Source organism: Ctenopharyngodon idella, chromosome 2 (assembly GCF_019924925.1).
Source record: "Ctenopharyngodon idella isolate HZGC_01 chromosome 2, HZGC01, whole genome shotgun sequence".
NCBI classification, from domain to species: Eukaryota; Metazoa; Chordata; class Actinopteri; order Cypriniformes; family Xenocyprididae; genus Ctenopharyngodon; species Ctenopharyngodon idella.
This window is the reverse complement of record NC_067221.1, coordinates 28658585-28686079: the sequence shown is the minus strand read 5'-3', so window position 1 is coordinate 28686079 and position 27495 is coordinate 28658585. Positions and strand designations below refer to the sequence as shown.

At 45.6% G+C, this 27495-nt stretch overlaps 1 gene segment (V, D, J or C); it reads right to left on the bottom strand.

Annotated features, from left to right (window-relative positions):
• LOC127504263 (immunoglobulin lambda constant 7-like) overlaps positions 1 to 25914 on the bottom strand; it is a gene marked incomplete at its 5' end in the record, with an annotated part of 338360 nt that extends 312446 nt beyond the window's left edge. The window contains 1 exon segment of the C gene segment in view: positions 25910 to 25914. Coding sequence covers positions 25910 to 25914 — 5 coding nt within the window.
• Positions 25915 to 27495: the final 1581 nt, after the last annotated feature.

Genomic DNA, 27495 nt, shown 5'->3' with positions numbered 1-27495 from the left:
CTTACACACACACACACACACACACACACTCACTGTCCAGTCTCATTAGCATCTAGATCTTACCTGAATGCTTACCTTAAGGACTCCAGTCGACTACTTACCTGTCTCTAGCGTGCTTCCTGTTCTCCCTCTGTGTACTCCGTCTTCGTGTGTATTCTCCAACGTAATCTCTGCTCCAGGATATCAGCATACGGCCAGCACCACTTGCCTACAACAAAAAGGACAGCATCACCATTCTCATTATCACAATTCACTTAAAGATTTGCCATTTACTCACCTGCTTCACCGTTGCTCGTCTGGTTGTGAAATAAACATCTTATATTATACTTCCTGTGTCTCCGACCATCTGTGTTGTAACTGAAGATCGGACCATAACCGAAGAACGCCAGTATGAGCAACCCGGATCCATTCCAAGAGCTTGTCAACGCTACGCGCCGAACATTCACCTCCAATCCACCAGCTATCATTTCCGCACACGCCAGCACCACTCTTTCACCGCCAGTGTACGCCAGTCCAACGCCAGTCCCATGGCTAAACCGGCGCCCTTCTCAGGTTCGGCGGAAGACTGCAACGGATTCATTCTGCAGTGCTCGCTGGTCCTGGAGATGCAACCGCACCTGTACCCGGATGATCACTCTAAAGTGGCGTTCATCATCTCACAGTTAAACGGCAAGGCGCTTCGATGGGCTGAAACTCTCTGGACCCAAAAGAACGCTTTAACCCAGTCACTCACCAGTTTCATCGCCCATTTCAAGGAGGTTTTTGGAAAACCTGCGTGGGATTCATCAATTGGTGAGCAACTGTATCATTTGAAACAAGGATCGATGACTGTGAATGAATATGCTCTTCAGTTTAGGACGCTTGCAGCTGCCAGTGGATGGAACGAACAGTCGTTACTCACCACCTATCGTCAGGGATTAGATCCACGCGTGCGGTTGCATCTCGCTGCATACGAGGATACCATCGGGATTGAACGCTTCATACAACTCTCCATACGCTTCGCCACTCGTATGCAGTCGTGTCTTGCTACAATTTTCAACATCCATCCGCCGACCTGAATCCGTCAGCCCTCCAGAACCACCCAGCGAACCCATGCAACTGGATAACTTCCAACTTCCTCTCGTCCCAGCTGCATTGGAACATCTCCGTGGTGCCACTGTTTTCTCCAAGTTGGACCTCTGCAGCGCATACAACCTCATCCGGATACGTGAGGGGGACGAGTGGAAGACCACCTTTGTGACCCCTACTGGCCACTACGAATATCTCATGCCGTATGGACTTGTCAACGCCCCCTCCGTATTCCAGGATTTCATCCATGAGGTGCTCCGGGAGTTCCTTCACAAGTTCATTCTGGTATACATCGATGATATCCTCATATACTCCCAAAGCATGGCCGAACATCGCCACCACGTTGCGGAGGTCCTGCAACACCTGAGGGAATACCACTGTTGCTCAAAGCAGAGAAGTGCTCCTTCCACCAACCCTCAGTGCAGTTCCTTGGCTATAGCATCGATAGCAGTGGCATCGGAATGGACGAGGGGAAAGTGGAAGCCATCAAGAAGCAGCCACCAACGCTTTTGACACCTTGAAAAAAGCCTTCACCACTGCTCCTCTCCTCGTTCACCCCAATCCAGACAAGCCTTTCGTCGTGGAGGTGGATGCCTCCACCACCGGAGTTGGAGCAGTCTTGTCTCAGCAGCAGGGGAACCCAAGTAGACTCCATCCATGTGCCTTCTTCTCCCACAAACTCAACCCGGCGGAGGTAAACTACGACATCGGCAACAGGGAACTTCTCGTCATCAAGTTGGCCCTGGAAGAGTGGAGGCATTGGTTGGAGGGTGCACAACATCCGTTCCTAGTGCTGACAGATCACAAGAACCTAGAATATCTCCGAGATGCAAAAAGACTTAACCCAAGACAAGCGTGATGGGCGTTTTTCTTCACTAGGTTCGATTTCACCATCTTCTACCGTCTTGGCCCGAAGAATATTAAGGCGGATGCCTTGTCTCGTCTATACAACCCTGAAGAGAACACCAAAGAACATGAACCCATTCTGCCTGAGAAACTCATAATAAGTCCTATCACCTGATCAGAAGAGACCTTACCCTCCTCCAATGCTTCCACCAACACTCCGCCAGGTTGCCCACCAGGTTTGCAATACATCACCCGGACACGGCGCACTCCCCTCATCCACACCTCCCACACGTCACTGGGCACTGGCCACCCAGGGGTCAATGAAACCCTCTCGCTGCTGAAAGAGCACTTCTGGTGGCCGAACATGGCAGCTGACATCAGAAGGTACGTGCAGGGATGCAAGGAATGCGTCATCTCTAAGAGCCCTCGTCATCTTCCCTCTGGTAAACTCCATCCTCTGCCCGTTCCCAACAGACCCTGGTCACACCTCGGAGTTGACTTTACCACCGACTTACCTGCTTCCATGACTGTACCTGTATCTTGGTGACTGTTGACAGATTCTATAAATCTGTTCATTTGATCCTTTAAAGGGACTGCCCACAGCCATGGAGACCGCTGAACTCATGTTCAACCATATCTTCAGGTACTACGGGATCCCAGAGGACATCGTGTCGGATAGAGGGCCCCAATTCATCTCCAGGGTATGGAAAGCCTTCTTCTCTCTCCTAGGTGTGACCGTAAGCCTCTCATCTGGATACCATCTGCAGTCGAACAGGCAGACGGAGCGGAAGATCCAGGAGATCGGTTGCTTCCTCCGTACCTTCTGTCACGGCCTCCAGGACTCTTGGAACCAGTTCCTGGGTTGGGCTGAGTACGCACAGAATTCCCTGCAGCAATCCACCACTGGTCTCACACCCTTCCAGTGCGTACTCGGGTACCAACCCCCATTGTTCCCCTGGTGAGGGGAACCATCGGATGTACCATCAGTCAACCACTGATTCCAAGAGAGTGAGAGGGTCTGGGACTCAGCACACCACCAACTCCAACGTGCACTGCGCAGACGCAGAATGACAGCAGACCTTTGTTGTTCCAACGCTCCCAACTACCAGCCAGGACAGAAGGTCTGGCTGTCCACCAGGGACATCAGGCTGCGTCTGCCATGCAGAAAGTTAAGTCCCAGGTTCATTGGCCCCTTTACTATTCTGAAGCAGATCAATCCAGTCACATCTCAACTCCAACTACCACCTCAGTACAGGATTCATCCTACTTTCCACGTCTCACTCCTAAAGCCTCACCACCCCTTCTGTTTCTGTCTCCACAGAGCCTGGCACAGCCGCGGAACCCCCCCTTCCTCTCATCCTAGAAGACGGTGCCGCCTACCAGGTTCATGACATCTTGGACTCCCGGCGCTGTGGTGGTCCCCTGGAATACCTTGTGGACTGGGAAGGTTACGGCCCTGAGGAACGTTCATGGGTACCTAGAAACGACATACTCGACCCCAACTTGCTCGACACGTTCCACGCAGACCTACACCGCATGGAAGAGGCCGACCACCACGACGTCAGGGTCCTCGGCCCTCAGGAGCGGGCCATGGAGGGGGGGGGGGTACTGTCACAGACACGCCAGGCTCCACCATCACCCGAATACTGATCACGCACACCTGCACCCTTATCATCACCCTCATCAGAGGCAGTATAAAGGACTCTCACACACACACACACACACTCACTGTCCGGTCTCGTTAGCATCTAGATCTTACCTGAATGCTTACTTTAAGAACTCCAGTCGACTACTTACCTGTCTCCAGCGTGCTTCCTGTTCTCCCTCTGTGTACTCCATCTTCGTGTGTGTTCTCCAACATCATCTCTGCTCCAGGATATCAGCATACTGCCAGCTCCACTTGCCTACAACAAAAAGGACAGTATCACCATTCTCATTATCACAATTCACTTGAAGATTTGCCATTTACTCCTGCTTCACCGTTGCTCGTCTGGTTGTGGAATAAACATCTTATATTATACTTCCTGTGTCTCCGACCATCTGTGTTGTAACAGTAGGAGTAGTAGTATAAAATTGATAGCCTGTTTTTTTTAAAAATTCACATTCAAACCGAAATAGCTGACTTCCTGTTGGTCGGAGCTAATGAGTGTAAAATAGAAAATTGTCCAGCTTGAAGAGAACAATACATGTACAGATTTTGGTGACTGTAGTTAAAACTAACCTCCCCACTTTTGTCAAAAGGTGGCGCTATAGAGGCCCTCCTCCCTGCCCATTTCTAGGCTTTTGCCCATGTCTACTGGTTGACATCTCGGATGTGTGTATTGAGTTTCATGCAATTTGAAGCATGCTCAGAGTCTCAAAAGCATCCAAAACAAATAGTAAAGTTTGATGCATTGCCATGGCAACAGCATTTGAGATATCAAGAATCGAATCACAGGTGTACATTCGCCATGTCTTGACATTATTCTTATGAAGTTTGAAGTAAATCGGGTAAAAAAAAAAAAAATAGGGTGATCTAAAAGCATTTTAAAAGTGACACACTTCCTGCTACCAGTTGGTGGCGCTATAACTTTGACTCACAATAGTCACATCCATGTGATCGGAGTCCTACAACGAACACACAGCTGAAGTTTCATAAAAATCACTCAATGTATGCATAAGTTATAACACATTTACAGAAAGACAGAGAAAGAGAGAGAGTGTGAAAAATCCACATTCAAACCAAAATATCTGACTTCCTGTTGGTCGGACCTAATGACTGTAAATTAGAAAGTTGTCCGGCTTAATGAGAACAATATGTGTCTCGAGTTTGGTGACTGTAGGTAAAAAAATAATCCCCCCACTTTTGTCAAAAGGTGGCGCTACTGAGCCCCTCCACCACGCCCGTTTCTAAGGCTTTGCCCACGTCTACTGGTCGACAATATTGATGTGTGTGTCGAGTTACATGCAATTTGAAGCATGTTAAGAGCCTCAAAAACACTCAATAATATTATTAAAGTTTGACATGTTGCCATGGCAACAATATTTCAGATATCACAAATACATTCACAGGTCTACATCTGCCCTGTTTTGACATTATTGTGATGAAGTTTGAAGCAAATCGGGTAAAAAAAAAAAAGAGAGTGATCTCAAAGCATTTTGAAAGTGACACTTCCTGCTGCCAGTTGGTGGCGCTATAACTTTAACTCACAAGAGTCACATTCATGTGATTGGACTCCTACAACGAACACACAGCTGAAGTTTCATAAAAATCAATCAATGTATGCATAAGTTATAACACACTTCCTGATTCCCTTTTCTTGCCATAAATTTGTTGCCTCGCAATGGCCAAACCGTCCGAGATATCAAAAATCCACTGGCAATTTTACATCCTCAATGTCTTGACTTCCTGCTGACCGAGTTTGGTGGTGATCGGATTAATTGCCTAGGAGTATATCAAATTCTAAAGCATGCGTTTTTCAAACAACCCGTAATAGTTGACTTCCTGTTGGGGTGGCATATAACTTAGAGCACGAAAGTTGTTAGGCCCGATGAGGTATTTGTACCGAGTTTCATACAAATACGTGCAAGCGTGTTCGATATATGGACCAAGATTTCGGACTTTGTTCAAGGGGGTGCTGTCGAGCCCTCCTGCCATGCCCGGGTACCAGCCTCTGCGGCGTCCTAATGGCCGCAGATTCCAATGTGTGTGCCAATTTTTGAGCATGTTAAGGCCGCCAAAAAGCCCCGGATGATGGAAAAAAAATAAAAATAAAATAATAATAATAATAATAATAACAATAATAATAATAATAATAATAAATATAGCTGCCAAGCACAAAAGCAGCACAAGAAGCCAGCCAACATGGCTGTGAGCATCAGACCAACTGCAACAGTGAGCAAATAAAGACCTATTAAGATCATTTTAGGCAAAAGAGCTGAAAAATGATATATACAGTCAATAATAAAGATTTACTGGTTTATCACTTTCGACCAATAGGTGGCGCTGTGATTAAATTAATGAGGTATGTTCAAAGAGAGATGACAATGACACTCGCAAAGTTTGGTGTCAATATGTGAAAGCCTTGCAGAGACACAGCCTCAAAAGTCATCTTGGCATCAAGCCTCTAATTTGTTGCTGTGGTAAATTAATACAATTTCGTCTATCAACAAAAAATCCACAATTTTTTGTCAGCATGGTCTGAAGATGATACGATTCAAATTTATTGAAAATTGGAGCAATGATCTATGAGGAGTTCAAAAAAGTAGGTTTTTAAGGAAAATCAAAATGACTAACAGGAACTTTGGCTGACTATGGCAAAATTGGCATCAATGTTCTCAGCATGGCCCACGGAATCTAGTAAGATCAGTCTCATTACAATAGGCCACATTTATATAAAGCAATTAGCATTTTTTAAAAATTTCATTATAAAATTTGACCACAAGGAGGCGCTCTCTCAAAACCTATTGTGTACCTTCAGAGCATGGTGCCGATGGCACATCCTGAGTTTCGTAATGGTACATCAATGCATTCGTATAATATAGCATTTTATATCGTAATACTGTATTGTAGTTCAAGGAAATTTCATGTTTTGTTCAATTATAGCGCCACCAAGAGGCACAATCCCACCAATTTTTTTATGTGTCCTCAGGGTGAGCCCATACATGTGTGTGTCAAATTTGGTGCAAATATCTCATTTCGTTTTGGAGTTATAGACATTTACATGTAAGAGATCATAAAAAATGACCCATGAACGACTTTGTTTTGATTTTTTTTGCCACTTCCTATCAAAATTTTGACATTTGGGCTGTGGCACATAGTTAACCAACTTAGGTTCCGTGTTTCCTATGCTGGTTTCGTCTCGATCAGACTAACGGTTTCGAAGATATTCGCAATCCTTTTTTAAGCGCTAAATCACTACGCTATAATCACTATGACTATAAGTCAAAACCTAGCATGTTTGGTACTGTTGGACTCGGCAAGGATTCAGGAGTCTAAGGATGTGACTCCCGTGAAAATAAGCCAACCAGATCAAAAGTTATAAGCATATGAAAAAAAAAAATTCTCCACTAGGTGGCGCTGGTCCGGAACTTCTCAGGCTCCTTCAGGGCATTGTCCTGATGACCCATACCGAGTTTCGTAACAATACACGAATGCGTTCATAAAATACAGCATTTTAGCACAAAATTCAAAATGGCTGACGGCCAAAATGGCTGATATGGGAAAATTGGATATCATTCGACTCGGCATGATGCCTCGAATCCAAAGAGACCAAACTTATGAATTTTGGACAAACCCATCAGAAGTTATAATCTCCAGACCAGTAGGTGGTGCTGCGCCGAAACACTGCATGTTGCCTGAGGACATGCTTGTGATAGCTTTTACCAAGTTTGGTCTGAACACGATAAAGCGTTGCAGAGATACAGATTTATGTCTATTTTCGCAAGCGCTATGTAAAATCAACTTGAATTCTATAACATTTTGTCAGCATGGTCTGAAGATTATCTGGTTCAATTTTCGTGAAAATCGGAGTAACGGCCTAGGAGGAGTTCGAAAAAGTATGTTTTTTTAGAAAATTCAAAATGGCGGAAAATTTTTCATGACGGAAAATGACGTCATAGGGTGCAAACGATTCGTCATGACCCAAGGAATCACAAGAAAAAAGAATTCTATTTTTCTAACCCTTACGGTTCAAAAGTTAACATAAACATGAGTGCAAATTTGGACAGCTGGTGGCGCTAGAGGGATTGAGTTAGAGACTCCAAATTTGCTATGCACACAGTTCAGACTGTCCTCTAACTGTGTGCCAAATTTCACAACTTTTTATCATATGGTTCTATGGGCTGCCATAGACTCAAGAGCGGAAGAAGAAGAAGAAGAAATATAGCTGCAAGCAGCAATTACGGGGCCAAGCAAAAAAGGCACAGCAAGCCTGCCAACATGGCTGGGAGCATCAGACCAACTGCAACAGTGAGCAATTAAAGACCTATTAAGATCATTTTAGGCAAAAGAGCTGAAAAATGATATATACAGTCAATAATAAAGATTTACTGGTTTATCACTTTCGACCAATAGGTGGCACTGTGACCAAATTAATGTGGTATGGTCAGAGTGAAGTGACAATGACACTCGCTAAGGATATGACTCCCATGAAAATAAGTCAATCAGATCAAAAGTTATAAGCATATGAAAAAAACAAATAATTCTCCACTAGGTGGCGCTGGTGCGAAACTTCTCAGGCTCCTTCAGGGCCTTGTGCTGATGACCCATACCGAGTTTCGTAATGGTAAGCTAATGTGTTCATAAAATACAGCATTTTAACACAAAATTCAAAATGGCCGATGGCCGACATGGGAAAATTGGATATCATTCGACTCAGTATGATGCCCCGAATCTAAAAAGACAAGCTTTATGATTTTTTGACAAACCTATCGGAAGCTATAAGCAAACAAGGCCATTTTTTGTATCTTCAGACCAGTAGGTGGCGCTGCACCGAAACTGCTTGGGAAGACATGTACCAATTTTGGTCTGAATATGATTAAGCATTGCAGAGATACAGCCTCGAGTCCAAATTGGGTGCTCTACATTAAATTAATTTGCATATTATTTGAGAATGGTTGAGTTTATCAGAAAGCTTTTGATAACTTTTTGTCAGCATGGACTGAAGATGATCTGATTTGATTTTCATGAAAATCAAATGAAGCATCTAGAACGAGTTCGAAAAGTAGGTTTTTCGCACGATTTCGCAAAATCGTATTCTTACCATGCTTGTGATGACATGTACCAAGTTTGGTAAGAATACAATAAATCGTTGTGGAGATATAACCTCAAGTCTGATTTCTCAACTTTTTCGTCGAATTCATTTGTGCCTTTTTTTGAGAACAGATGGATCTATCGAAAAGCTTTTAATAACTTTTTGCAAGCATGGTCTGAAGATGATCTGTATCAATTTTTGTGAAAATCGGAGTAACGCCCTAGGAGGAGATCGAAAAAGCAGGTTTTTTCGCAAAATTCAACATGGCAGACAAACCATAAGTCGAAACCTAGCATGTTTGGTATAATTGGACTCAGCAGGGATTCAGGAGTCTAAGGACATGACTCTTTTGAAAATAAGTTGACCACACCCATATTGATAAGCATTTGAATATTTGATTTCACCACTAGGTGGCACTGGTCCAAAACTTCTCAGGCTCCTTTGGAGCATTGTGCTGATGACCTATACCGAGTTTCGTAACGATATGCTAATGCGTTTGTAAAATACAGCATTTTAGCACAAAATCCAAAATGGCCGACTGCCAAAATGGCCAATAAGGTAAAATTGGACATCATTCGACTCGGCATGATGCCCCGAACCCAACGAGACCAAATTTACAAACCCATCAGAAGTTATAAGCAAAAAAAGCCATTTTTCGTATCTCCGAACCAGTAGGTAGTGCTGCTTTGAAACGCTGCATGTTGCCTCAAGTCATGCTTGTGGTAACATGTACCAAGTTTGGTCTGAATATGATAAAGAATTGCAGAGATATAACCTTGAGTCCAATTTGGGGTGCTCTACGTTAAATTTATTTATGTGTTTTTCAAGAACGGTTGGGTTAATCAAAAAGCTTTTAATAACTTTTTGTCGGCATGGTCTGAAGATGATCTGGTTCAATTTTCGTGAAAATCGGAGTAACGGCCTAGGAGGAGTTCGAAAAAGTAGGTTTTTCAGAAAATTCAAAATGGCTGAAAATCGTCATAGGGTGCATTTGATTCGTCTTGAGACACGCAATCAGAGGAAAAAAGAATTTTGTTTCTAACCCTTACGGTTCAAAAGTTATTAACAAACATGAGTGCAACTTTAGACAGCTGGTGGCGCTAGAGGGATTGAGTTAGAGACTCCAAATTTGCTAAGGACAAACTGTCAAACTGTCCTCTAACTGTGTGCCAAATTTCATAACTTTCCCGCAAGCGGTTCTATGGGCTGCCATAGACTTCCAGAGCGGAAGAAGAAGAAGAATAAAAATAAAAAAAAGAACGCCAACAGATACAATAGGTGCCTAAGCACCTTTGGTGCTTGGCCCCTAAATATAGCTGCAAGCAGCAATTATGGGGCCAAGCAAAAACGGCACAACAAGCCAGCCAACATGGCTGGGAGCATCAGTCCAACTGCAACAGTGAGCAATTAAAGACCTATTAAGATCATCTTAGGCAAAAGAGCTGAAAAATGATATATACAGTCAATAATAAAGATTTACTGGTTTATCACTTTCGACCAATAGGTGGTGCTGTGACCAAATTAATGTGGTATGGTCAGAGTGAGGTGACAATGACACTCAGTATGGATATGACTCCCATGAAAATAAGTCAACCAGGGCCTGTATGTATAAAACTTCTCAGAAATGTTCTTAAGAATAGTCTTAAGTTTTGACTTAAGTGTCAAAAAATTCTTAGTAAAGAGTAGGACTTTTCTAAGAGTTGAAGACTTTCATAAAGAAGCTAAAAGCAACTTTTAGTAAAGTATAAGACTGATTCTTAAGTGCTGACTGAAGTCGCACTTAAGTGTTGTGAACTAAGGACTACAATGATGTCAACTCAAAATGGCTGCCCTCAACCTCTGAATCAGCCAATAGCGAGTCTGCAAGGGTGAAGTCACAGCAGCATGACACCAATCATTTAATGTTATTATAAAAAAAAAAAATCATTAAAAAAAGACACTGAAACATTTTAATATTTTAATTTATTTTTAAAAATAGCTTTGCATTGTGCAAAATTATCACAAATTAGTATTGATGGTGTTGTAACGACTGAGACAAATCAGACACAATTATTTGTTATAGGTAACCAATAATTGTTTAAAGCACTCTGGGGCCTGTCCCCCATCCCCCGAGAAGTTCTCTGTTACAAGTTTTATTGCGCTAAAGAATGTGGTTGCCACATGGAAGAGCAGAGAAGAGACACAGAAATGTGCATCTTTCCTGCATTTTCCCCACAGAACACAAACTTTCCTGCATTAATTTATAGACAGACCATTCTATAAATGAACATGCACATCCCTAGGAAATGGTATCCATTATTGCTGTTGTTGTATTGCACTCATTGTATTCGCATGTTTTATGATACATTTAAGGTAACTTCAATTAAGCCATGTTTAGTGTCTATGGGTTTGTATCGAGAAGATTTAAATGCTTGTGTATGCGGTATATCCATACCTGTGCAACACATCAGTATTACAAGAATCTTTAATAGTTCTTCAAAAACTCAGCCAGTTAATCTTGCTCGATCGTAAAAGCCCTGACAGGAGGCATGTTATCGCCTGGAAATACAACATCTTCATTGGTCCGGTCAACAACTAAGAGGTGTGACTTTGACCAGAGGTTAAAAGCCAGTGAACAATGCCACTCCCTCTCTTTCCTTGTTTCTTGGACGACTGAAGAGACCCCCCTTCTTGCTGCAGGCCTGTAGGCCTAGGCCTGCAGGCCTCGGCCTACAAACCAGCCATGTGCTCATCTATAAGTGGTTTCATAGTACTTCATCTAACGCAGTAGATACTGGCAACAACTTTGGACCGAACCATCAAGATTACAACCCAGCCTGCAGATCCGATGCCCCTCAGCCTAAAGGCATCTTGCAAGTATTGTACATTTGAACACTAAACAGCGATTTAGTATTGATTTGTAAAACTTACCTTTGTCAGCAAAGGTGTTTTATTACTAAGGAAACTGATGATTCTTTTCCAGATTGTCTATGACTTTTTCCTATAGCTCTATCAACAGTTCCACTTCCGGTTCAACTCTATCATTGCTCATTCTTACCTACGTATGTGTGTGACCTGCGTGTATGTTATGTGTTTGTTAGTTTAGTTATGTGTTTGTGAGTTAGTTAATAAAGATTATGCACAATACATGTTTGGTTCTGACTCCATCTGCTAATAAATTGCCTCTTAAGTGATTTAGATCCTGACTACATGCTCTGAGTAGTACTTTACAATACCAATGTTGTTTTTCCAAAACCTGGAAGTGAACATTTCTTAGAATTAATAAACAATCAACACTGAATGTTCACTGGACGAACAGGTTAATTGATTGTAATATTAATCTTAATGTAGCTACTTCCAGTTAATCTGATTAACTGATTTACATATTCATAATTAATCATAATTAATAATCATAATGAGTTATGAATAATTACTAATATTTCCCCTTTGAGTTAATTCGCTACATTTGGTGGAGAATGCGGGCATCATTTTAAGCAATTATTTGCAGACGGACCAGTAATCAATCATGTGTTTTTGCATAATCTTTATTAACATCTGATACATGCACATACAAATTTCTGATAAAATCAGCAAAACTGGGTCTTAAATGCGCATTCCCTTGAACGGCAGAACGTTCCTCGATGCTATAATGCATGTTTAAATTGTACGAAGAAGCTAACCTGAAATTATCGAAGAAATCAATTTTAGTTGCTAAATGAGCGTAAGACTTTTTCTGACGACGGAATCTCAGATTAGCAGCGTGTACAAAAGGGTACCAAAATAAATTAACCTGATCTTGGGCGAAGAAACCCCCACTTTCAGCTTTAAATGCATAAGTCTTTTTCTGACGATGGAATCTCAGATTAGCAGCATGTACAAAGGGTATTAAAATAAATTAACCTGATCTTGGGTGAAGAAATCCCCACTTTCAGCTTTAAATGCATAAGCCTTTTTCTGATGACGGAATTCCAGATTAAGCAGCATAAATTTACCTGTGTGACGAAGAAATCTCACTACAGCGTTTGTAATGGTGTTCTGGGCGATGCTCCTCAGTCACCGATTAAGGCCTTTTTACTATTCGTTACATCACTGTATTCATATTAATGCGCTGGACCGCCCATATGAAACACACGCAACGAATATGTGGTGTAAATTCTAGCTTAGCTACCTAGCAATTCACCACTGTCTGTGAAGTGATGTGCTGTTGTGATTTGTGAGTTATACGTGGCCACACTGGAGTTCTCAATGCGGACTTGCAGCATGATTAGAATTCTGCTCTATTCTGATTGTGTTGCAAGCTGGCATTGGTCTCTTGGCAGCGCATGACAACAGAGCGTGTTAGAGCAGACACCTCTAAAAGTCTGATAACAGCACCCACATCACAGACTGTTGTGCAAACAACAAACCGCGTGTAGCCAAATCTAGCTCTATAGCAACCCTACACATATACCCTACAAGTTAAAACCCTTTACCTCGACTAAAAGCTGCTAGCACCCTGCTAGCACCTAGACACGTGCAAGCGTGAAGCATTCAAACCAAAGACTTTATGGACTTTGGGATCCTTTTAAGGAGGGATTTTGATTTGAACTGTTGATGGGGACACAAAGCGTTGTGAAGCTCAGAATCAAACAAATCAATTGAGTCACAAACGACTCACTGTTTCGAACTGCTCAAAACGCCCCTTGCGGGTCAGAACAGTAAGCGTAGCGAAGACTTAACAAGACATCTTTAATAAACCATTCACAAATGTTTTCAAATGTAATCAATTAAAAGTGATCAACAAATCAACATGAGGTTTCTGTTAAGACATGATATTTCAGTAAACGGTAGAGCTTGTTAATGAAAACGGGACTATATCAGACAAACATGACAATACGTCTCTTCCCTTTATCAAATGCGTCATTTAAATGTGTTATACACGTTTCATGTACAAATCATGTATAGACATGGGTTCATGAGACTTAGAGATGAACCATGGACATTTCAAATCACTTTGAAACAGCTATGACGCATCATGAAGTCTCGTTTACTGAAATAACGTGACTTTAGCAGTTTGACACACGCTCCGAATCACTGATGCAAGACAAATGATTCACATGGGTTCCGAAGCTTCACAAATCACGCCTCAAAGGCACCCATCTCTGGTTTAAACCATTTGTGTGTGTGTGTGTGTGTGTGGTGTCACTCACTCTGTTAAGTATCTCTATTCAGCCAAGTTGAATTTAGTTAAATTTAAAAATTTAATTAAATCAATTGTCTACTTACCTTTCCTTTTAGATTCCTAAATCTATAAGGAAATTCTAATTTCATTTTTATTTCGACTTAATTCCTCCTCTATGTGTCTTATTTTATTTCATTCACTTTCTTTTGTTTAAGCCTGAATATCTCTATTCAGCCAAGTTGGATTTAATTAAACTTAGCATTTAATTAAATCAACTTGGGTATTCACCTCCCCTTTAGGTTCCCTAGAGCTAAAAGGACCTTCTGCTTTTACCCTATTTATTGTGTTATTTTATCATCACCATCTTCCCTCTTTTTATAGGATTACAATAGTTCTAGAAACTGTTGTTTCCTTAATGAGGTATAATGAGTTATAGGTTATTACTATCCTAATTCCTATCTCTTAGCTACCCCTCCTCACTTCTTAATGCCGAGTACACGAAGTACGGCTACCATCCAATGCACTTTTGGCTCCGGAAAGGACTAGAAACTCTTCCCCTTTGTTCCTTTTCCTTTTGACCTCAAGGCATTTGGTGTTTCTCTGTTAGCCTAGAGATTAGGTGATTACTTGAACAAGTGACACCTGCTTAACCATATCTCCTAGCAAAACAAAATAGGTAAAACCCTCTTTTCTCCCTTCCCCCTTTCTGATTTCATCTTATTGTTTTTTTTCTACCAGTTTGTTCTATTCGTTACCCTCATGGTGACAACCTATGGAAAAGAACCATCAGTATTCTGAGTAATAGTTTAACGACATGTACCAGCCCAGTCATCAGTTAACACAGCTTACAGCTGTGAACAGATACTCAAACCCCTTAGTTGTGACAAGCACTAAGTCTCATACCGGCTTCCCCTACTTCAGCTATTCACTCCCTACATGGCCCACATATAGCTGTACGAACTTGCATTTGCCTGTGCCATCTCTCTCTCTCTTTCTCTCTCGTGTACCCATAAGTGTGCCAGTTTGCCTAGGACATCCAGCCCTGCCATCCAGGACCCCCTGGAGACCCAGCAGAACAATGTGATGGACACCCTTCAGCCAAAGCAGTCAACGACCTGCAACAGCAGAGCAAGGGACGGTGAGGTCGGCAGCACCAGCGGACACTTGACACTCGGCCTGAGCCACAAAGAGCTTCATCTTCTCCTTAGCCCATGCTCACACGGGCTTCCAACAGGAGGTAAATGAACGAACGCTGCAAGTCACAGAGTTCCAGAGAGAACCAACCTACTCAGCGTGAGAAGGCACAGGACAGATTCATGGACCCTAACAGAGCAGAGCAACTGAGGGAGGTCACCAGTCTTCAGGAGGCTCTGACAGCTGTTGAACTTTGCCATTTAAAGAATGTAAAGAAATGTTTGAATTTAAAGAGACACTAAAGCTAAGGCCCTTGAAGGCCATCCGCATACAGAGCTGAAATCCAAACACTGACTCAGCAATTCAGCAGCGTGGGAGACAAACTCGTTGTGGTCCAAAAAGAACTGAAACAGTCCGACCAACTGCAAATGGACCACACAAGGAACATGCACCCTGATGGACAGCAGCACAAGCTCCCCCCAGCCCTAAACAAAGAGGGGAGGGGCCAGAGCCCGCAGCCTAGAAGACCACAGTGCCCATGCCAACATATGAGACATTCCTTTTGCCCTAAGTCCCTGACTGGTGTGACCCACCAAGACAGGCTCTCTGTTCTGGATCACATCCAACCAGAATCACAACGATTTCTGACTTAACAGCCAGAAAACCTCCAATCAGACTATTAGCAGCTGAAACCAGTCAGCATTCTCAGACCCAGAAGTCTGAACGCAGATTGAGTGCTGCCCTCGACACCAAGCAGGGCAGATCTGAAAGTCCCAAGGTCAGACAAACCTGGAATGAATGGAGGACACCAACAGGACCTTTGCCTCCTACACCAGTTAGTCACCTTTTTGGGCAGCACAACCTGTCCTCACACAATGCCATTCATGTGACCTGACACAGAAGGCCTGTAACACACAAGGCCCCTCAGAAGGGGTTTTTAAGACCCCAGTGACTTTGAACTGCAAACACAGTGCCTTCCACATAGCTTCTACAAAGGTTCCTAGTCAGCATAGGGCATAAAGCTTTTAAAGTAGGTGAAAATGTGTGTTCGCAGAAAAGCAGGAGTCTGCATTAGTAAAATATGAATTTCACTGAGTGGAAGGGAACCTTGAATGAATGTGTAAGTCTCAAATGCTCATGACCATCCACGACGAGCTATTTTGAAACCTGCAGACATTTGATATACACTGTTCGATTGAGCACTGCTGCACATTGTTCCCTTTCAGTCAGTCACGTTCGACGTACGTCAGTAGTGACCGACGAATTGGGATATCGCTAGAGAGCCCTATCAGCTTCGAGTGAACTACAACAGGCCAATGGAGTTGGCGTGCGATATTTGCATAATGCGCACCGCCCCCGGCAGGTGGTATAAATAGGGGAGCAGATGCAATCGCACTCTGTCTTTCGCTTCGGAGCCATCTAGTGTGTTTCCAGCTTCAGACTTCAATGAATACTTCAAGCTAAGAAAAGAAAGGAAAATTTCTTCTTCTTGTGTTGGTGTGACGGCACTTCAGCGAGGTCGCGAGCTTCCCGGGGAGCCTGAGCTTAAAGCTCTCAACTGCTGTTTTTACAGCACACATTTCCAATTCCCAGCATTGTGTCTGTTGCGATTTGGGCCGGTTCCTCCGTTGTGTTCGGGGAGTGGTGTACCCGAACACATCGTGACACTCCCTGTGTGCTTCAGCACAAGAGAGCTGAAGTTTCCCCTCCTGAAAGAGCTTCACAGACGAACCCTGCGTCTTTTTCAAGATGTCATTTCGTCTGCGCGTTACTGGATGCGGTTGTTCATTGGTCCCCGCTGACGGTCACAATCGCTGCATCACGTGCCTGGGCGTTGAGCACGCTGAAGCAGCTTTTGTGGATAGTTCATCTTCTCACTGTGGGAACATGACTATTGCAGTGTTGAGATCGAGACTCTCGTTCCTTGGTTCTCAGGGAGCGGGGGTCCCCTCTCCTATGTCCCGTGCCGCCGTTTTCTCTGGCTTCGGCCGGGGTGACGGTGCGCCGGCGTATAGGCAGGGTGATCTGAGGATCACGGTCAGGGCTTCCCCGCCGAGCGCCGCTCCGCGGGCCCCTGTCCCCTCTACCTCACTGCAACCGGTGGTGTTGCCGACTGAGCGTGCTGGTCCCTCTACGGAGCGACCAGACGTTTCTTTCGGAGCACCGGCGGATGACTGCATGTCGATTGCGGCATCGGAAGGTGAGCAAGAGTCCTCGGGAGATGAGGACTCGGCTGCGTTACCTCCCTCCGGGACCGTAGCGTTGTCCGAGCCTGATCCTGAGTTGACGGCTATGCTTTCCCGGGCTGCCGAGAAGGTCGGGCTCGTCTGGAACCCTCCACCGTGTCCCGAACCTTCTCGGCTCGATGATTGGTACCTCAGGGCGGCCCGCGCTGGTCCCCAGCGCCCCGCCCCGATGCCATTCTTCCCGGAGGTGCATGATGAGGTGACCAGGTCCTGGCGGACGCCCTATAGCGTTCGTGCGAGACCTGGTCCCTCGTCCGCCTTCACCAACCTGGATGGCGGGGAGGCTAGGGGATATACGCGGATTCCCCCAGTCGAGAGGTCTGTTGCGATGCAACTGTGTCCAACGGCCTCTGGCTGGCGCGGTGAGCCGCGTCTCCCATCCCGGGCCTGTAAATTCTCGTCAGGCTTGACAGAGAAAGCTTACAGAGCCTGCGGACAGGCTGCCTCCGCCTTGCATGCCATGGCCCTTTTGCAAGTTCATCAGGCAAAAGCGTTGATGGAAATGCCCCAGGGAGGTCTTGACCAGCAGCTGCTTGGGGAGCTGCGTGCCGCCACGGACCTCGCCCTCCGGGCGACTAAGGTGACGGCACGTTCTGTTGGTCAGGCGATGGCCACGCTTGTGGTCCAGCAACGCCACCTCTGGCTGACCCTTGCTGATATGAGGGATACCGACAAATATCGGTTCCTGGACTCCCCCATATCACAGGTCGGCCTTTTCGGCGACGCGGTAGAGAGCTTCACCCAGCCTGGCTCTCCAGAGTCCAGCGGTACCCACTTCATCACAAAAAGAGCAGTTTCCCAATCCTCCAGGTCACAAGAGACTGCGGCTGTCAGCGCGCGAGGCTCAGCCTTGCCACTCGCAGCCCACTCTCACTTCGCCAGCAGGTCCCAGTGTGATGGTCGAGGCCGCCCCCCAGCCGTCTCCCATTCACACTGTCACCTCGCAGAGTCTGACCCCACTTCGGGCCGCTGCGCCGTCCGAGTCGGGTTCCAGCACTCTGCTTCGCTGCCCCACCCCCGGTGCGTCTGTGGTGCCTTTGGTCCCGCTGGCTCGGTGTCTGGAAGCCTGGATAGCGCTCCCCAGCCCGTCCCGCTGGCTCATTCGCACTATTAGACTCGGCTATGCGATTCAGTTCGCCCGGCGTCCCCCGGTCTTCAGGGGTGTCCACTACACTCAGGTGTCCCTGGACAATGCACCTGTTCTCCGGGCGGAGATTGCATCCTTCGCCAGGAGGACAGCAATCGAGCCGGTCCCTCCAGCCGATATGAAGTCAGGGTTCTACAGCCCCTACTTCATTGTACCAAAGAAGGGCGGTGGGCTACGGCCAATCCTGGATCTGCGTGTCCTGAACCGGTCCCTTCACAGGCTGCCGTTCAAGATGCTTACGCAGAAGCGCATTTTCGAATGCGTCCGTCCCCAGGATTGGTTCGCAGCGATCGACCTGAAGGACGCGTACTTTCATGTCTCGATTCTGCCTCGTCACAGACCCTTCCTACGGTTTGCGTTCGAGGGTCGGGCATATCAGTACAAAGTCCTACCCTTCGGGCTGGCCCTGTCGCCCCGCGTCTTCACGAAGGTTGCGGAGGCGGCCATTGTTCCGCTCAAGGAACAGGGCGTTCGCATCCTCAACTACTTCGACGACTGGCTCATCCTGGCCAGCTCGCGGGAGCAGTTGTGCGAACACAGGGACATGGTGCTAGTTCACTTCAGTCGGTTGGGTCTTCGGGTCAACTGGGACAAGAGCAAACTCTCCCCCGGGCAGAGGATCTCTTATCTCGGTATGGAATTGGATTCGGTCGCCCGGACTGCGCGCCTCACCGAGGAGCGCGTCCAGTCAGTGTTGACCTGCCTGAGTACGCTCAAGCGCAGGACAGCGGCCCCACTGAAACTTTTTCAGAGGCTCCTGGGGCATATGGCATCCGCAGCCGCAGTCACGCCGCTCGGATTGCTTCATATGAGGCCGCTTCAACACTGGCTCCGCGGCCGGGTCCCGAGATGGGCGTGGCAGCGCGGTACGTTCCGTGTCCCCGTGACACCGAACTGCCGTCGCACCCTCACCAAGTGGTCGGACCCTTCGTTCCTGCGGGCGGGAGTTCCCCTCGAACAAGTGTCCAGGCATGCTGTGGTCCACACAGATGCCTCCTCCACGGGGTGGGGAGCCACGTACAACGGGCATGCAGCCTCGGGTCTGTGGACGGGGCCCCAGCTGCATTGGCATATCAATTGCCTCGAGTTGCTAGCAGTACGTCTTGCACTGGGCCGCTTCCAGGAGCTGTTGACAGACAAGCACGTACTGGTCCGCTCGGACAGCACTGCGGCCGTTGCGTACATCAACCATCAGGGTGGTCTACGCTCCCGCCGTATGTCGCAACTCGCCCGCCATCTCTTGCTATGGAGTCAGAAGCATCTGAGGTCGCTTCGTGCCATTCACATCCCCGGCGTGCTCAACCGTGCAGCCGACGAGCTCTCACGGCAGCCTCCGCTTCCGGGCAAATGGCGGCTCCATCCCCAGGTGGTCCAGCTGATCTGGCAGCGCTTCGGCGAGGCACAGATAGATCTGTTCGCCTCCCCGGAGACTGCCCACTGCCAGTTGTTCTATTTCCTGACCGGCGGCACGCTCAGCACGGATGCCCTGGCAATCAGCTGGCCCCGGGGCCTACGCAAATATGCGTTTCCCCCAGTGAGCCTTCTCGCACAGCTCCTGTGCAAAGTCAGGGAGGACGAGGAGCAGGTCTTGTTAGTGGCTCCATACTGGCCCACTCGGACCTGGTTCTCGGACCTCACGCTCCTCGCGACAGCACCTCCCTGGCCCATTCCTCTGAGGAAGGACCTCCTGACTCAGAGACGGGGCACCCGTGTCCCGACCTGTGGAAACTCCATGTGTGGTCCCTGGACGGGACGCGGAGGTTCTGAGTGATCTCCCGCAAGCGGTCGCAGACACCATCACTTCCGCTAGAGCTCCTTCTACGAGGAACCTCTATGCGCTGAAGTGGAACCTATTCGTCGAATGGTGTTCCTCTCAACCAGAGCGAGAGGACCCCCGATCATGTTTGGTCAGAACCGTGCTTTCCTTTCTGCAAGAGGGCCTGGAGCGAAGGCTGTCTCCCTCCACCCTCAAGGTGTATGTTGCCGCTATCGCCGCACATCACTATGCAGTTGATGGTAAATCGCTAGGGAAGCACGATCTGATCGTCAGGTTCTTGAGGGAGGCGAGGAGACTGAATCCTCCCCGGCCCCCCTCTGTACCCTCTTGGGATTTGACCCTGGTTCTTACATCTCTCCGGGGTCGTCCCTTCGAGCCTTTGCAATCAGTCGAGTTAAAAGTACTGTCCCTAAAGACCGTCCTCCTGGTTGCATTGGCCTCGCTCAAGAGGGTAGGGGACCTGCACGCATTTTCGGTTGACGAATCGTGCCTGGAATTCGGGCCCGGTGACTCTCACGTTATCCTGAGACCCCGGCCTGGATATGTGCCCAAGGTTCCTACCACTCCCTTTCGAGATCAGGTAGTGAACCTGCAAGCGCTGCCTTCGGAGGAGGCAGACCCAGCCCTAGCTTTGCTCTGTCCCGTCCGCGCTCTGCGCCTGTACGTGGACAGAACGCAAAGCTTCAGGACCTCAGATCAGCTCTTTGTCTGTTACAGAGGCCAGCAGAAGGGAAAGGCTGTCTCCAAGCAGAGGATGGCCCACTGGATAGTGGACGCCATCGCCCTGGCGTATGAGTCCCAGGGCGTGCCTTGCCCGCTCAGGTTGAGAGCCCACTCCACCAGAGGAGTGACCTCTCCCTGGGCGCTGGCGCACGGCGCCTCGCTGACAGATATCTGTAGAGCTGCGGGCTGGGCGACTCCTAACACGTTCGCTAGATTCTATAGCCTTCGTGTAGAACCGGTATCTTCCCGTGTACTCGCTTCCACCAGCCGGTAGACGCGAAGAGCCCGTTCTAGTGTCGGCTTGCAATGCCACTCCCGCCCCCTGGGCCGGACACGTGCATCCTTTTCACTCCAGTCGAGTTCCTCCGCCTCCCCCTTCGGCTCGGACATTGCGGAGTGTCTGATGCCAGGCCAAACCTCCGTCACCGACGTTGACGTTTGGCTGGGTTCCACATGTCGTGACCCCTCCACGTGAGCGGTCCCATGTGTGTATTTGTCCACGGTCAACTCCCTACGGCGAGCCCGTGTCTTTCCCTAGCAGAGCCAGCTCTGCTGTCACCTGTCAGATGAATCTCCCCCTACCAGGTGGAGCCATCCCAGGGACATGCGCCGGGTGGCTAGAGCTTGCGCTGGGCACTGGAAGGGGTTCATACTGTGGCGCTTTATTTGGGATCCCAATTCGTCGGTCACTACTGACGTACGTCGAACGTGACCGACTGAAAGGGAACGTCTCGGTTACGTATGTAACCCTCGTTCCCTGAAGGAGGGAACGGAGACGTACGTCCCGTCGCCACAGTTGCTGAAAAAACAGAGTGCGATTGCATCTGCTCCCCTATTTATACCACCTGGCGGGGGCGGGGGCGGTGCGCATTATGCAAATATCGCACGCCAACTCCATTGGCCTGTTGTAGTTCACTCAAAGCTGATAGGGCTCTCTAGCGATATCCCAATTCGTCGGTCACTACTGACGTACGTCTCCGTTCCCTCCTTCAGGGAACGAGGGTTACATACGTAACCGAGACGATTTCCATGACAACGACTTGTCGAAGGAAATGCTAACTCCAGCTATATCACTATGACACAAGATTGAGCTGGTTAAGCTAGCACGGCCTAACGCCCCTCGCTTAAACCACCGTCCAACTAAAAGTGTGTTTAATAATTGATAATTCCGACATGACATTTGACACAACGTTTGATTCGCATGTAGATCGGTGGTTGCTGGCTTGTTAGATGCAGATAAAACTATAGCTTGAATTGACACCTCTGCTGTAACAGAAAGAGTCTTAACACATCTTAACGTGTCAAATGGTATCAGTGTAAAGTTACCCTTTTTTTTTGCGAAGAAAACCTAATTTCAGTATTAGAGCGTAAGTCTGTTTTGATGAAGGAATCTCAGCTCAGCAGCATGTGAACTGTACCAGAAGTGATTATTCTACTTTGGTTGAAGAAATACCAATTGCAGTATTGCTTAACCTGTTTCTGATGAAAAATCTCAGTACAGTGTTATATGAATGTAGATTTGGATGAAGGTTTCCTTTCTACAGAGCAAAGGCCTTAGGAATTATAGTCAGAGGGACTCATTCATCTAAACTTTAGCTGCATCTACAAGCATAGCTACCTGGTGATCAATACTATGTTTCATTGGCCGATAGAAACATCAGTATTTATTCACAAGACGAGACTTCTGCGCGCTTAGACCAGTTTTGACTCGCGGCAAATCTGTGTAACTACTCTTTAAATTAGTCAAGAAGATGTTTTAAGTAGAGAGAAGAATTTTACATGAGTAAAAATTTGCAAATGTCAAACCATACTTGCATCTTACTGAATTTAAGTTTGAATTATTGAAGTATAAGCGCCCCATTTTAACTCGATGCGTAACTCGTTTCAAATGTGCAGAAATTCTTCATGAACTGTTGAATTGCTCTGACATGCACTGCTTCTCATGACAACAACTTGTCAAAGGAAGTACCAACTGGACATCATATTGTAAACAAACCAGGCTAGGAAGCTAAGCTAATACGACCTAGCAGCCCTCCAGCTAAGGTGGCTGACTAAACTACTACAGTTAACGGTTAGCATTATTTACTTGAAGCCTTTAACTACAGCTTGTATGTATGCAGTGTGAAGTGATCTAAACCAGTTTCCTTTTACCACATTCCTGGTTTTCTGATCTTTCTCTTTCCTTACCTTTAATTCTTCTCAGCTAATTTTACCTGCACTTAGGTGCATTTCTCCCTGAACACTGTTCAGATAAATCTGCAGTTACTAGGGTAATTAAATCTAAATTTAATTACATGTAAACTGTTTAGCTAAAGAAGAATTCTAGGATTTATTGAGATTTTTCAATAGCACACCGACTAAACTTCAGGGAGACACACACACGTGGTGCGGTCCTGAAAATGCTGCAGCTGTTAATCACTAGTGCTATTGATTATTCCCAATACCAGGTCATTTTGCTGTTTAATCACTTCAAATCTTTTTATTTTATTTTAATCAGAATAGCAGTCAGCTATTTGTTTTTTTGTTTTTTTTAGTATTATTTCTTTCATCTCTTTGATTAATTTACATTTTCCTTTTGTTTTAGTGTGGTTTCATTCCCCAATAGAACCACGAAAATAACTAGACATACTTTCCTCCTTGGTTTGTTTATTTACAACAGTTGCTTCAGTTTTATGAGCCAGCTACAAAAGTAATCTGAACGATTGCTATGGCATAATTTTGAGCACCACTAATAAACCAAATCTAATAGGAAAACTCTCCTCTTTCTTTTCTTGCTCTTTGACATTGTTCAGAGATCAAGCCTGTTGTGAGCCATCAGTAAGTTCTGAAAAATAATTTGACCATAAGATCCATCTTAAGTCATTTATTAAACCTAGCTGCCCATTGTGCCTTTAGCTCCAAACACTGTTTGACCTTGCATTAGTCTCTTGCCCTTACTCTCACCACAAGTGCGCCAAAATGTTGCAGAATGCTCAGCCTAACTGCCCAGATGGCAGACCAAAGGACTGGCTAAGTGTCGTGAGGAACACCCTCCTAACCAGGGCTGCTGATCACTTACAGCACCAGAGCCAAAGCAACTGGACAATGATGGAAGAGAAGTAAAGGCAGATGACTCAAACCAGAGGTATAATCACAAAGATCTGGCTGAAACCAACTTCTTCCTGACCCACAACCTCACATGTTTGAAACAGGAGGTAAACAACCTCGAATTCCAGATCGCAGGATCTCACAAGAAGCTGACACATGCTAAAAGCCGCATAGACCAGCTAGAGATGGGGGCTCAGGACAGACACAATGTCCCTGGCAGAGTGGAGTCACAGAAGAAAATCCACAGACTTCAAAACGATCTTACAGCTGAAAAGACAGCCAGAGAGTACCTGAAAAAAAAGGGAAAGGAACTATTTCACGAAGAGTCGCTATTAAAAAATGGCAAATTCTGCACTTTTGGACAAAGACTCCAGAATCAAGGCCCGTGAAGGTCACCTGAATGTGTCCAGATCTGGGATTGAAGCTCTGACCCAGCAGCTGGACAACACAAAAGATGAACTTAACATGTTCCAAAGAGAACTGAGACACTTTTACCTGCAGCAGAGACATCTCACTCCTCCAAATGGAATCAGCAGAAGAGCCTCCCCTAGACAAGCACCGAGGTACAAAGGGGTGAGCCAAAGCCTTCTACTGGACACTTTACCTGCCCATTTCCTGAAGTCCTCTGCAGTCGCAGAAGGAGAAGGATTAATTCAGATGAACCCTGGAATGGCACATGAAGTGACATTCAAAGACCTCCAGCAACAACCTCCACCCAGAGGCTGCACAAGGGCGACTGGACATGCCTGCATCGAACCTGTAGGAGCTTCTAACGCTAATAAGAGAGCTCCTTGAACTGTACTTACCTGAGAAGTACTCAGAAGCACAAGCTTCTGACCACTCACACAACACCACTCAGACCTGCTCAAGTCAGCGCCGCCACCAGAGCAGAGGGACACAGCAAACTTCAGACTCCTTCTGACTGAGAGCAGAGGTAACAAACACCTGCTGCCCTTCTGTCATCAACCCTAGGTCAGTCTGAAACACTCTTCACACTACAACTCCCATAACCTCTTCTTGCAACCACCTGCTTCATGGGTGTCCGAACGACAGGTGACACTGTCAAGGCACCTGCTACCTCGACACCTGCTGAGCAAGCTCAAAGACCTGAACCTTGCCACCAGCAAACATCTCGCCCGCACTAACCAACTTTAGGGTGACAGGTGACACACTGTCAAGGCACTGGCTGGACACCATACAGACTTTATCAAAGAATTTGCTGATTTTCTGTCGGAGTTAGTATTGGCTGCAGATAAAGTCCTTGTTGTTGGTGATTTTAATATCCATGTAGATAATAAAAAAGACGCATTAGGATCGGCATTTGCAGATATTCTAAACTCTATTGGTGTTAGACAACATGTGTCAGGACCCACTCATTGTCGTAATCATACTTTAGATCTAATATTGTCACATGGAATCGATATTGATGCTGTTGAAATTCTGCAGAAGAGTGACGACATCTCAGATCATTATCTAGTCTCGTGTATACTACATTTAGTCAAGGCGGCTAAACTGCCTCCATGCCATAAATATGGTAGAACCATCACTTCTACCACTAAAGATTGCTTTATAAATAATCTTCCTGATCAGTTTCATCACCTTAGCATACCAGAAAGCTTAGAAGACCTCGATGTTGTAACAGAAACTATTGCCTCTGTCTTTTCCAGCACATTAGACATCAGTTGCTCCTTTGCGCTTAAAAAAGATTAAGGAAATTAATCCAATGCCATGGTACAACGAGCACACTCAGGCCCAAAAGTTAGCAGCCAGAAAAATGGAGCGCAGCTGGAAGAAAACAAAACTAGAAGTATTTCGCATTTCGTGGAGAGAGAGAATGATTGAGTACAGAAAGGCCTTAAAATCTGCTAGATCTGCTTAGTTTTCAAAACTTTTAGAAGAAAAATAAACACAACCCTAGGTATTTATTTGATACAGTGGCTAAATTAACAAGAAATAAAGCTTCAACTTCTGATGTTTCCAAAGAGCACAGCAGTAATGACTTTATGAACTTCTTTACTTGCAAGATTGATAATATTAGAGAAAAAATTATAACCATGCAACCGTCTATTACAGTATCGCGTCAGATAGTGCATTGTAGTGTCCCTGAGGAAAAATTCAATTCATTCACTGCTTTAGGAGAGGAAGAATTGTCTAAACTTGTTAAATCATCAAAATCAACAACATGTATGTTAGACCCTATACCGACTAAGCTATTGCAAGAAATGCTTCCAGAGGTTATAGATCCTCTTCGTCAATTCATCTTTATCACTAGGACACGTACCAAAAACTTTTAAGCTGGCTATTATTAAACCTCTTATTAAAAAACCACAACTTGATCCTAGAGAATTAGTCAATTACAGGCCGATCTCAAATCTCACTTTTCTGTCAAAAATACTAGAAAAGGTAGTATCACAACTATGTTCCTTTTTAGAAAGAAATAGTATCTGTGAGAATTTCCAGTCAGGATTTAGACCGTACCATAGTACTGAGACTGCTCTCATTAGAGTTACTAATGATTTGCTCTTATCATCAGATCGTGGTTGTATCTCTCTATTAGTGTTACTGGATCTTAGTGCTGCATTTGACACTATTGATCACAATATTCTTTTAAATAGACTCCAAAATTATGTTGGCATTAGTGGAATTGCATTGTCATGGTTCAAATCATACTTATCTGACCGTTATCAGTTTGTAGTAGTAAACGAAGAGATGTCATATCGATCACAAGTTCAATATTGAGTACTGCAAGGCTCAGTACTAGGACCGTTGCTGTTCACTCTGTACATGCTACCCTTGGGAGATATCATTAGGAAGCAGGGCGTTAGTTTTCACTGTTACGCTGATGATACTCGGCTCTATATTTCTTCGCGCCCTGACGAAACTTACCAATTCACAAAATTAACAGAATGCATAGCTGATATAAAAAATTGGATGACCAGTAATTTCCTACTACTAAATTCAGAAAAAACAGAGATTCTAATTTTTGGACCAAAAACTTCTTCACGTAATAACCTAGAATACTGTCTAACACTTGATGGCTGCTCTGTTAAGTCTTCGTCGTCACTTAGGAACCTGGGTGTGCTCTTTGATACCAATCTTTCATTTGAAGGCCATGTTACTAGCATCTGTAAAACCACATTCTTCCATCTTAAAAATATATCTAAACTACGACATATGCTCTCAATGAAAAATGCAGAACAGTTAGTTCATGCGTTCATGACCTCAAGGCTAGATTACTGTAACGCTCTACTGGGTGGTTGTTACGCTCGCCTGTTAAACAAACTACAGCTCGTACAAAATGCAGCAGCTAGAGTTCTTACTAGAACTAGCAAGTATGACCATATTAGTCCAGTTCTGTCAACACTGCATTGGCTTCCTGTTAAACATCGTATAGATTTTAAAATTTTGCTAATTACTTACAAAGCACTAAATGGTTTAGCTCCCCAGTACCTGAGCGAGCTCCTAATTCATTATAGTCCTTCACGTCTATTGCGATCTCAGAATTCAGGCCAGCTGATAATACCTAGAATATCAAAATCAACCGCAGGCGGTAGATCCTTCTATTTGGCACCTAAACTCTGGAACAATCTTCC